Source organism: Triticum aestivum, chromosome 7D (assembly GCF_018294505.1).
Source record: "Triticum aestivum cultivar Chinese Spring chromosome 7D, IWGSC CS RefSeq v2.1, whole genome shotgun sequence".
In the NCBI taxonomy this organism is placed as follows: Eukaryota; Viridiplantae; Streptophyta; class Magnoliopsida; order Poales; family Poaceae; genus Triticum; species Triticum aestivum.
This window is the reverse complement of record NC_057814.1, coordinates 187686194-187698439: the sequence shown is the minus strand read 5'-3', so window position 1 is coordinate 187698439 and position 12246 is coordinate 187686194. Positions and strand designations below refer to the sequence as shown.

Below are 12246 nucleotides of genomic sequence, written 5' to 3'. Positions count from 1 at the left end.
ACATAAGGAATAGCAAATTAGCAATTGCGAAATAAAAAGAACATCGTGGGTTAAAAGATATAACTCCAATGTTGTTTATTCATTCCTGGGAAGGATATAACTCCAATCCACAGTTACATACGACTATATGACTTATGATTCTTATTACATGGGCGCTCATTTGTGAAGCAAGCAAAACGAGAAGCTATGCATAGATGCATCATGCACGTTGACAATCAGCAGCGGCGGGGAATTAGCCCAACCTTTCCTCCGAGCACGTCATAGACCACCTCCGTCATCCCTTGCGCCAGGGTTCCGATCACCGCAACCACGGGCTCCAGGGTGCGCGCCGCGGCGAACGCGAGGCACCCCACGGAGAAGTGGTTCCCGGGGTCCTCGAAGTACATCAAGTTCTCGATGTCAAGGTCCATTGTCGCTCCGCCCTTGAAGCGGAGCGTCACGTCCGGCAGGATCAGGGCGCTCAGGCCGCTGAAGTCGTAGCACGTGTCGAGGTCACCCAGCGGCGGCGCGGCGCGGTACGGCCTCATCCACCCCTTGAACTGCTCGCGAAGGACCGCGTAGACGTCCGGCCTCAGGTAGGTGAAGGTCGTGTGCAGCTCGAACACCGTGTCACCAACGAATTTGATGGGCGAGATCTTGGAATCCCGTCCGGCGATGGAGAAACCGACGAGCTGGACGGAGTAGAGGTTCGGGTGCAGGGCCTTGCTCCGCAGGGTGGCGTAGGACACGTTATGGCCGGCGAGCTCCGGCCGGGCGGCGCCGACGGAGAGGAAGCCGATGGAGTCGGCATACGACGGCAGGCAGTAGGAGAAGGTCACCGTGGCCGGAGACGGAGCCACCCGGGACGCCAGCGAGTGCCTGTCCCGGCTGAGGTCCAGGATGCCGGACGAGCCGTCCCCCGACCTGGCGGCCATCTCCAGGCAAAAGAACCTGAGCTTGTCCACGGTGACCGACCGCGTGAGCGTGAGCGTGTCCGTCACGAAGGTGGCATTTTGCAGCCCGTTCTTCCAGTTGAGTGTGCGCGTGCAGCGGCGTCCCCTGCACTCGCTTACGTCGCAGTCCGGCGAGCCGCACGGGACGTGGGCAAGGGAGGTGGACTTGGACGGGTCGAAAGCACGGGGGCACGGCGCGCCACGGGCCCCGGCGCATGGCTTGCACTGGAGCAGCGTGGCTCCCGCGGAGGCGCTGCCCGTGTCGAACCCCACGTGGAACTTCTGCACCGGCGTACCGAAGCCGACGGCGACGTGGTACTCGGACGCGCCCGGCAAAGCCGCCAGTGGAGTGCCGGTCGAGGGGATCGTCACACCAGACTTCCCGAAGAGCGTGCTTAGGCGGAGGGCGTCGCGGTCGAAGGTGTCGCGGACCGAGGGCTTGCTTTGGTCCAAGCCGGCGCTGGAAGGAGTGCACGCGCTCCGCCGATGCATTACGGGCAGCGGCCCACCGTCGTCATCACCTGAAAAGTGTGGACAAGCTAATAATTAGCCAAAGAGCGGGGAGAATGACGAGACGACCGTGACCAACTCATTATTTCATTTGCATGCATGCAAGCACGTTCTGTTGCAGAGGTTAATTTGTGCGGAGTACTTCACCGGAATGGACGGGCGGGCAGCTCGGCGGAACCCTCGAATCGTGGGATGAACGGAGGACGACATGCCTTCCGCTGTGGGAGTTGCTGCTGGTGTGGTAAGAGCTGCCAAGCTGGGGAGCAAGAAGAAGCAGGCAGAAGAGCAGAGATGGAATGGCCGAAGACATTTTGCCGGTTAACTCGATCGCAGAAGCTTGCGTTATATATGTAGGCCTGTAGCATTGTTCTTGTTGTGCTCTCATATAAAAACTCGAGATTGCTTAGTGTTACGAAAATCTTACGTACTGGTTGATGTGGCAAGTATCTGATTGAGCAGTTATCAATCCACTAGAGACGTGGAGTTATTTGGCTGGTCGGAAGTCCAGCCTTGTGCATAGTCAGGTAGTCTTTCTTTCTTATATTATCATCCGTCATGCCCAAAGGTTTCAGCACAAGGTTTGTACGCCTGTGAGCGATTGCCATGGAGTTCCAGCTGGGGAGGTTTTAGTTGTTGTTTAGCTGCCGCACTAAGACTGCCAACGTCTGTGTCAGTTTCTTCATTCTAAGTGGCAAAAAAAAAAAATGCATTTTCATGTACACTCTTTTTTTTGCGGGTGCATTTTCATGTACAGTAACAGCTCCACACACCTAAGACAGGTTAGCTCAGACGTTTCATCAGCCTAGTTTTATACAAAGATAATCACAAATGGTTCTCTCGGGCGATTGTTTGTTAGTGTTTAGTGACATATTTGACCGGCGGCTTTCAACAAACAGTCCGTGATACACATCCCACGCCATTTTTTTATTACTTAATGAAAGTGAGAACTGAGGGTAGCTCAGTTGGCAAGACACGGGAGTTCGCAGCCAGCCCACCACGGTTCAAGTCTTGGCTTGAGCATTTGATACTCACGGAGTTTTCTTCTATAAAAATTCCCAACAAGCTAGTCTAATCCGGGTTGGTCTTGTTTTTTTACTTTATGAAAGTAAATATACGGGTTTTACTTCAAATTATCTACAAAGATGACACCAAGTTGATTCCAAGTACACTCTCCCTTATGCAACAACAAAATGTGTCGACCACCAGTCCACCACCAAACCAAAGTCACCATGTGTCATCACCCGCACTTTCAATAGATAAGTAATAGTTGTCAGCCAGATTGTCACGCAATTACCACTGCTCACATGCATCTATAGCCTTGATTTAGATGTAACATCCCAAAAAACCATCAATTTTTGGGTTGTTAAATAGAATTTTTATTAAAATAAATGATGTTGGATTTTTTTTACTTGATTGGATTTTCTGAAACTTTTAAGGACTTACTTAAATTGTTGTCAACCTTGTTCTTAAAGAGGATTAACATGATTATCTAAAACTCTGATTCTTGGTTGGGAAAAGTTTACAGAAGCTCAAAATGCTTCCTTGCATAGTTATAGTTATTTAAAATATTTTTCCCACCATGTTCACTTATAAAGTTAATATAACTTTCCCAAACATGGAGGATTGACATTTTATCAGGATCTCATTTGACTCTTAAAGTATTTATTTGGATGTTAAAAATCCTATGAGCCATTAATAAGACATATAAAATCATTTTAGAGAATTATTAATAGTCCGTTGCTGTGATTTTGAAAATAAGTCCAATTTCCAAAACTAAGTTTGGGTGGCAACTATTTTTCCTAGAGACAAAAGAAGTAATTTAATTTATTAGATTTTTTTTCGCGCCTTAGGAAAAGATTGGACAATTATATAATTATTTTCCTGTGATTGTTTTTGAAGATACTTTTTCTATGATATTAGTAATATGAAAAATCTTTAAAATTTTCAGAAAATCCTAATCAGGCCCAAACCCTCCATTTAGCCCAAGTCTTCTCCCTCGTATCCCTCCATGAAATGGGCCAGGCCCATTTCTTTCTCTTTTTATTTTAATTTTCTTCCCCCTTGTGCCTATTTCTTTCCCTAGCCCAGCTACTTTTCCCGGCCTAAGCCCACGACAAAGAAGGTTGTCTTTCTCGCATGTACAAGTGGAGAGCGGGCACATTTGGCTTGGTAATCCCCATGATATGCTTGTAATTCCTGTAAACAATGCCACAGATTAATAAAGTCTAGCCTACTTTGCTAAAAAAATGTACAAGTAGAGAGCGGGACGATCACACCTAATTAGCACTAGTTGTGAGTATATGGGGCCGGCCTAGCTGCCTTTTATTTTAAAAGAGTTAACTGGTGGACCTTCGGCCGTAGACTGTTGACCGGGCAACCAGCGACCATTGCCCTTGACCATGGAGAGTTGACCATTGACCTTTTCAAAAAGGATAAAAAATGTAGGGAAAAATTGGAAAAAGTTTAATAAATTTGAAAAAATCATGAAATTTGGAAAAAAAATCACAAACTTGAGAAAATTTCACATGTAGAAAAGTTCATAATTTGAAAAAGTTTGCAAAAATGAAAAAACACAAATATGAGAAAAGTTCACAGATTTGGAAAAAACTTGACAGAAATTTCGAAAAATAAAAACAAATTTGAAAGAGTTCATGGATTTTTGAAAAGTTCACAAATTTGATAAAAACGAAAAATAAAAAAAATAAAACTGAAACCTAAAAAGAAATGATAAAGCTGGCAAAACCCATGCGAGGGAAAACTAGAAGAAAAAACACCCAAAAAAACCGCCAGTACAATCATTGGAAATATTCCCAAAAAAACGGTGGAAGAAAAGACCTACATAGGCCGACCCATTTACATACATAGTGCAGTAGTGGGCTGTGCGCCGGTTAGCAAATTGCACTATAACCGACGCTTAAGGTGCGAAATAGGAACTAGGGGAAGAATACTATCCTTATGCAAAGGAGGATTATCCCCAAAGATACCTTACTAAAAAAGAAGAGATCATCTACATTGGGAAGAATACCCCACCAGTTGTGATAAAATTGTACCAAGAAGATTACCAAAAAAATTGTCATTGTTCCTTAAACTGCATTACAAAGAACTTGCATGTGGTGGGCATATGGTGCTAACATTCCTAGGATGAAAGAGCCAACACATAGAGTGCGGCGATTTGGCTCCACGCACCTAATTATCTACCACCCGATTTTTTTAATTTTTTTTGAATTTTTCTAATATTTTTTTTGAATTTTTACCTGAACAGGTGCATCCGAGCCCGGGCTCTGCCTTGAATTATCGCAACACATACTGTTTCAAGATGAAGTACGCAACTTGTAGAACTTGCTTGCTCAAATTCTTCTGTTTCTAGTACCAAAGGTATACTCTGCTAGTGGGCTTGTATAATGCTAATCACGAGATATCTGCTAGTGATATCTTATGTATGGAAGAATTGTTCATACCAGCTTAAAACATACTCCCTCCGTCGGGTGAAGAGTGTACATCTAGCTTCAATATTTGTCCATAAAAGAGTGTACTTCTATCTTTCCAATGCACTTTAAAGTAGGAAAAAAATACTTCTCTCTCATCACACGGTAATCAAGACCAATAGCAATCTACACATGGTCTTCTTAATTTCTACATGCACTTAGCTCATTGGGGGTTGGGTAATTAAAGAGAAGAGAGATGGTGGCTTATGCTTTTTCCAATGCATTTTTTACTCAACTTCATAATTTGTCCTAAAATTTCTAAATATACACTCTTCAACGGAGGGAGTAGACATTAAGTGAAACAAGCTTTGCTCAATAGCCAGAGTGTTGGTTTTTGCAATGGGTGCCAGGGTCTTGTGGAGAAGGAAAAGTTGATCACTTTCAACCATCCATTCTACGCGTCATCTATGGACCAAGTGAAGGCTTTGGCCGAGGAGAGCGGGCTTTTCCACAACGAACACATGGGTGTCTTCGAATCAAGTTGGGATCCGCTGGGCGACAATGCAGATAGTGAAATTGTCTTTGATTGCATCGGCAGTGGGGCGAATGTTACCAAGTTCATAAGGGCGGTGATGGATTCACTGATGAAGGAGCACTTTGGCGAGGCCATTATTGATAATTTGTTCTTGGTTTATACCACAATGGTCGCCCGACACCTCCAGAAAGTGAAGGCCAAGTATCCTATAATTGTCGTCTTCTTGAAGACCAATCACTATAGAAACAACTCTTAATCGTCAGATTCAAATCAGGGTCACTTGAGTATGAATGAATATGGGGAATTGTTACATGCCACTTTCAATTGTTGGCATATTAATTAAAATTTTCCATTTATCATCATTGAATTTTATGTCAGCCACTACGCTGGAAACCGGTTTTCATTGTATTGCATCAGAATAAGCATGTGTAGGAGTAATTGAAAAAAAACTACCACATTTCACGTATCCGTCCCACAGAACTACCATATTTTAAAAACTGACAAAAAACTCCAGATTAGTGCTAATTTCGTGACAAAAAACTACCAAGTTGAGTTGATGACCGTTTTTATGATTTTAAACCTGTTTATGACATGTGGGACCGGCAGCAAAGTCAACTCTGTTTATTTTGACCGTGAAGTTAACCGTTATGACAAATGGGACCCACATGTCATCATCAACCTTCTTCTTCCTCCCCTCCTCCTTGTTTGACATTTCAACAAGCACCTTATGTGCATCGGGCAGCACCACCGTGCCGACGCGTCGACGCCGGTGAGCAGCGGCAGCCCGTGGCACCGGCGACCTTCTTCCTCCTCCTCCTGCTCCCTGCTCCCTGTTAAGTGACAGCGCCCCTGCCTACTGATGCACTGCTGCTGCCCCGCCCCGCTAGCTCCGCTCACTGCCGCGCTCGCCTACCGACAGCGCCCAGCCCCGCCCCGCTAGCTCCGCCCACTGCCGCGCTCGCCTGCCGACAGCGCCCAGCCACGCCCTGATAGCTCCGCCCACTGCCGCGCTCCCGCCGTCGTTGATGCTCACCATGGCCGGAGCACCACTGCCGCCCGCGCTCGCCACGACTCAGACGAGGTGCGCGCCGACTACACCGCGCAGCTCAGCCACTCCTTCCGCTTCCTCGCCTGGTTCCTCCTGCCCTGCTCCCTCGCCGGCGGGCACGACGCCATTCTCGGCTTCTCGTGACCGTGCGTGGCAGCAGGGGCCGCCGGGGAGCAGCAGTGGTGGGGGCGGCAGGGCAAGCTGCTTCTCATGGCCGTATTGGCCTCTGCTGCTACTTGTCGCCTGTGGCCGCGGCTGCAGCCGGTGGCCGTGCGTGGGCACAGGTGCAGCTCGTCCCCATGTGTGCACATGTAGTGTTTGTTGAAATGCCACATAGAGAGAGAGGAGGAGGAAGAAGAAGGTGATGCTGACGCGTGGGCCCCATCAGTCAACTTGACGGTCAAAATAAACGGAGTTGACTTTGCCGCCATGTCAGCCCTGACGAGTGGGCTCCGCCTGCCATAAACACGTTTAAATCGTCTAAACCGGCCATTTTCCAGAAGTGGTAGTTTTTTGTCACGAAATTAGCACTAATCTGGAGTTTTTTGGTCAGTTTTCAAAATGTGGTAGTTCTGTGGGACGGATACGTGAAATGTGGTAATTTTTTGTCAATTACTCCATGTGTAGCGGCACAAAAAGGAAAATTTTAATGGTTGTATGCATCTGTGTGATGGGCCTAAAGGTGAAGAACTAAGGATCTTTAATCGGTGAGCAATTTCCCAATAGATTGTTTCTTTGGTTAAACATTTCAAGGTTCTTAATTTTTTTGCGAAAAAATCAGATCTGTTATAAAAGTTCACCAGAAGTACAAAGTATCTCAAACATAATAAGAATTACAACGAGATTCCGAGATCGCTGAACGACCACTATTGCCGCCAGAACGAGCCTTCGACGCTCGTTGTCTCCACTCCCCAACCGGAGCCCGCTTGACCTTGTCGACGACTGTCGGAAAATCTTCGTGCACGTGACCCTAAGGACCGGTGCCCTGGAGCCGCAGTCCTCGTTGTTGAACCCTTGCATAGATCTGAAGCACCTGACACCAATCTCGTGGTTCCTATCTATTATACATAATTTTCATAGTTTTTTTTTGTATGTCTATTATTTCGTTGGCTTTTCAATACCTGTAGGTAAAAGCTGCTGGAATGTCAAAACTTGATGCCACATTTCCTCAAATCGTCGATGGTAAAATGGTAGACCTGCAATTGTCAGAAATGAAGTCTTTTATTGATTAGTATCAAGCCGATGTTTCTGACTTCTCCGGCAGAGATGCGTGAAGCCAAAAAAAGTATACCCAAAATAAATACAAACAACAAACCCACCGGCAACAGAAAGCTCGCTATAACGGAAATAGAAAATAACTTCACATTAAGCAAAGCCTTAAGGATACCATGACATGAAGACCAGACTGCCATGCATCTATATGTAGAACGGGAAAATTGTTGTGTTAATCTTACTGAACCTGAACCTGTTTGTTGTTTTTGAACTTTCTGAAAATAAAGCCAGAGGCACGCTGTGTTCATGCTGCGGCTGAATAGGACTAGTGGTTATTTTTCCTTGTCAGTCATGTAATCGTTGGCCACGATCTCGTCCGTGGGATGGCACCGGTAAAATGGATCGAGGCCGGCTTGTTAGGATCAGAAGGAATAAAAGGAAGAAACAGAAAAGATGCAAACTTTGCGCGTCGCAAAATCTCTCTGTTCGCTGCGTTTGCGTAGGTCTTTTTCCTCCTTCAGTTTGTCTCGTGTGTGTGTCCTCCTCGCGTAAGTGTGTTGATCCAGGGCTTGGTCCAACAAAAATAAGTCCCTGGCGGCCATCTTCTGCTAAGTACATCCCACCAACACCAGCTCGCAGTCATCCAGTCACTGAAATATAAACCAAGTATCGGTCTGGTGGAATATAACTCATACTCCATGTATCTATATGCATACTCCATCTAACCACAAGCAAGTTGTATATATCTAAAAAGAGGCATGTCGATCAACTACTAGAAGCTGTTGAGGCGGGATCAAAAAAGATTCCCTTCCACCAATGTTTGTCCAATTAATCCTCTACAAAATGAGACATGTGGCGGCAAGTGAGTTATGTTTCTTGGTGCAACATATTACAGAAAAGTTTGGTGCTATCCTCTCAAAGGGGTATGGTCCAACTATATATTCTGCTCTGAGAGCCACACCTTGGAATCGTTGTCCATATATGCACCACATAACCGAAGTATAGTCACATTTCAGTCGCATAAGGACCACACCCAGAAGTGCAAATCACCCGGTTTTCACTATCTATGAAAGTGTTTTGACACCGAAGTTTACTGCAAAGCAGTTCTTCCCATGTATGACCCCTCTTCAATTTGAAGTTCAAATGTCGTTCGCAGATAAAGCTACTATTGAATTTTGATTTCAGGGCGTAAATTTACAACTGTGCCATCTCGGTGATATATAGAAGCTAGCAGCACGATGTTGGCACAAGTGTTGTGTACCATAATAGACAGTTGTTGCACCCACTGGCCATAGTCTGTGATCTCAACGTGCAACGGCGATGGTGAGACCACTCAGAAGGGTGGAAGGACATCGTCGTTGCAGCATACACTGCCTTTGCCTCTCATGGTATTTTTTTACGTAATGTATACTATTAAAACCTCCTTCTCCCCCAATGAACTTTCTTCTATAGCCGGGCCGGACCATTTTGCTTGGAGGTGGGATCCTGCTTCCGGTCACTCAGGTGGAATTCTGGTTGGAGCGAGTTTAGATGTTTTTGATGTGGTTGCTTTTTAACATGGTATTTTCTATGCCAGTCTGGTTTTATCTCACAAATCACTAAATAAACTCTGGCATATCATTGTAGTCTACGGCCCGGCAAACCTTTCTCTCTCCCCTCTTTTTCTCGACGAGTTGTCTAATAATGTGGAATATGGTTCTGTCCTTCTGATTATTGATGGCGACTTTAATCTGCTATGGTCCCTTGCTAACAAGAATAACGATAACTTTGACTGGCAGAGGGCGATTAGCTTTAACGATTTTATTAGTTCTTTTGCTCTGCGGGAGATACATAGTTCGGGGGCTCGTTTCACGTGGAATAACAAACAAACCTCCGCGGTTGGATCCGTGTTGGACCGTGTCCTCACTTGTACTGCTTGGGACGCTCTGTTCCCGCGGGCCTCTCTAATTGCTTTAGCTCATATTGGGTTTGATAATACTCCCCTTGTTTTGGACTCTGGTGAACGAGTTGTTAGTATTTCCAAGCGCTTTCAGTTTGAATCCTCCTGGCTCCTGGTCGACGGGTTTACCACTATGTTCTCTGCCAAAATTTCTAACCTTCTAGCTTCGATTTCCCGTTCCTTTGGTCCTATTGATGATTGGAGTTACTGCCCGAAACTTCTCATACAGTTCTTATGGGGTTGGGGTAGGAATAGGGCGGCCGACACCCATCGTTAAAAGGCTGAGCTGATGGATCAAATTGCGGCCCTGGACGTGAGGGCTAACCATATGGGCCTTGACCAGGATGGGTGGGAGACTCGCTTTTCTTTGGATGCGGCCCTTATGGCTCTTCATCGTCAGGAAGAGGCCTATTGGCAACAACGTGGCCGCATTAATTAGGTCCTAAAGGGGGATGCTCTGATGTCGTATTTCTTTGCCTTGGCTAACGGGCGTCGGCATAGATTATGAAGCATATCCACGACTTCTACTTTGATTTATTCTCAGCTCGACCCACCTCTGGCTTTCAGCTCTCCCAGTCCATCTGGGCCTCTTCACAGAGGGTGACCGTGGAGGAAAACGAGGTGTTGTAGACCCCCAGTCCTCTCTGATGAAGAGATCGAGGAGGTTGTGGTCTCCTCTAAGTCTAACTCTGCGCCTAGTCCCGACGGGTTCTCTATCACTTTCTTTAAGAAATTTTGGTTGGTGCTCAAGCCCTTGGTACTTGCTATCATTCAAGGTTTCTGCCTAGGCACAGTTGATATTTCTAAACTTAACTATGTGAAAGGTGTGGACTCTATTCGTAAGTTTAGACCCATTGCTCTTATCAACAACCTCGCCAAATTCCCTGCTAAGGTATTTGCTTCCAAGTTGGTGCATGTGGCCCATAGAGTCATCAGCCAAGCGCAATCTGCGTTCTTTAAAGGTTTGTTCATTTTAGATGGCATCCTTAGCTTGCATGAGATCCTTCACGACATTAAATCTAAAGGCACTGAGGCTATGGTTCTCAAGCTTGACTTCGAGAAACCTTACTACTCCATCAACTGGGATTTTTTTACATTCAGTTCTCCTAGATAAAGGTTTTGATGGTACTTACATCCATAGAATCATGCATGTCGTTTGTGGTGGACACACGGCAATCAGTGTTAATGGTGTGGTGGGTCCTTTCTTCCGCAATGGTCGTGGCCTGCGGCAAGGGGACCCCATCTCCCCATCGTTTTAACTTTTTGGCGGATTCCCTCTCTCGTCTCCTCAACAGAACTGCGGCTGTTGAACACATCTCCCCAATGGTTTCTGACCTTATTTCGGAAGGTGTGTCCCACCTCCAATATGCCGACGATACCATTATCCTGCTAGAGCATAATGATACGTGCCTTGCCAACCTTAAATTCATCCTTTTCTGTTTTGAGGCCGTGTCGGGGCTTAAAATCAACTTCCCTAAGAGTGAGGTCATTCTTCTCAACGGGTCCGACGAAGAGACTGCCATGGTGGCCCACAGTCTCAACTGATCGCTGGGCTTCTTTCCCCTCAAATATTTGGACCTCCCAGTTTCCCCTGGCCATCTTCTGTCTTCTGAGTTCGCCCCTACAGTATGCTCAAAGTAGGTAACAGGGTTGTGTCGTGGTGTGGCCACTATGACTCGTGCGCTGGCATGGTCTGCCTTATTAACGCGTGTCTCTCTTCTCTTCCCATGTTCCTTATGGGTTTCTATCGCTTGTCCGTTGTCACTCATGCTGGTTTCGATAAACACCGCAACGCGTTCTACTGGAACTCAGCCGATAATAAACGCAAATATCGCCTGGTTAAATGGAAACTTATGTGCAAACCTAAAGGGCTGGGCGGGCTGGGAATCATCAATACCTCGGTTATGAACACCTGCCTTACTGTCAAATGGTGGTGGAGGATCTTCAATACTCCCGATGGCACGATGTGGTGTGACATTCTCAAAGCTAAATATTTCCCATCCAGCAATCCTATGTATGCTTATGCAAATGGGGGTTCCCAGTTCTAGCGTGATCTAGTGAGGGTGAGGGACATTTTCCACACTCAGGTTAAATTTGTGGTTGGTAATGGCGAATCAATTCGATTCTGGACCGATTGGTGGACGGGTGATAACCCTTTATGTCTCTCTTTTCCTTTTATTTTCTCATATGTTTCTCGTCCGGATATTTCCATCTCGGATCTAGCCCGTTCTGGGACCTTCAACTACATCGTGCACTTTTTCCCGAAGAGTTGAATTAGTGGCAGCAACTTGCTGACCTGTTTCCCGCGCTCTCGGATAATGCAGACCAAGTGTCCAGGCCCCACTCAACCTCTGGTCGCTTTTCGGTTAAGTCGCTTTACTCTAGGTTGATTGTAGGTTCTCCTTGTTTGAGGTTCAAAGATATCTGGCGTGCCAAAATTCCTCTTAAAATTAAAATATTTTTGTGGCAAGCCATGCGCGGAAGGCTTCCCACGGCAGACCAGATCCGCAAATGTAATGGTCCGGGGACTGATCTCTGCAAGCTCCGTGGAGCTAGAGAGGATACTAATCATGTGGAGTTGCATCAGAGACTGGCTGGGTATCAATTGGGCTCCCTCTTCTTTTTCTGATCTTCGATCTTGCTTG

General features: G+C 46.2%; 1 protein-coding gene across 1 annotated transcript; it reads right to left on the bottom strand.

Moving 5' to 3' along the window:
• Positions 1 to 215: 215 nt before the first annotated feature.
• On the bottom strand, positions 216 to 1752 carry LOC123170139 (aspartyl protease AED1-like). The gene is made up of 2 exons (XM_044587980.1): positions 1590 to 1752; positions 216 to 1453 (listed from the first exon to the last, which is right to left on the bottom strand). Exons 1-2 carry the CDS (start codon positions 1750 to 1752, stop codon positions 216 to 218), a joined length of 1401 nt encoding a protein of 466 aa, XP_044443915.1.
• Between the last annotated feature and the right edge of the window lie 10494 nt (positions 1753 to 12246).

Bases quoted from the DNA above. Each gene is read 5' to 3' on its own strand.
- LOC123170139 (XM_044587980.1), bottom strand. From the start codon at position 1,752: ATGTCTTCGGCCATTCCATCTCTGCTCTTCTGCCTGCTTCTTCTTGCT. The intron at 1,454-1,589 runs GTGAAGTACTCC...CACACTTTTCAG, and splicing joins CTGCCCGCCCGTCCATTCCG to GTGATGACGACGGTGGGCCG.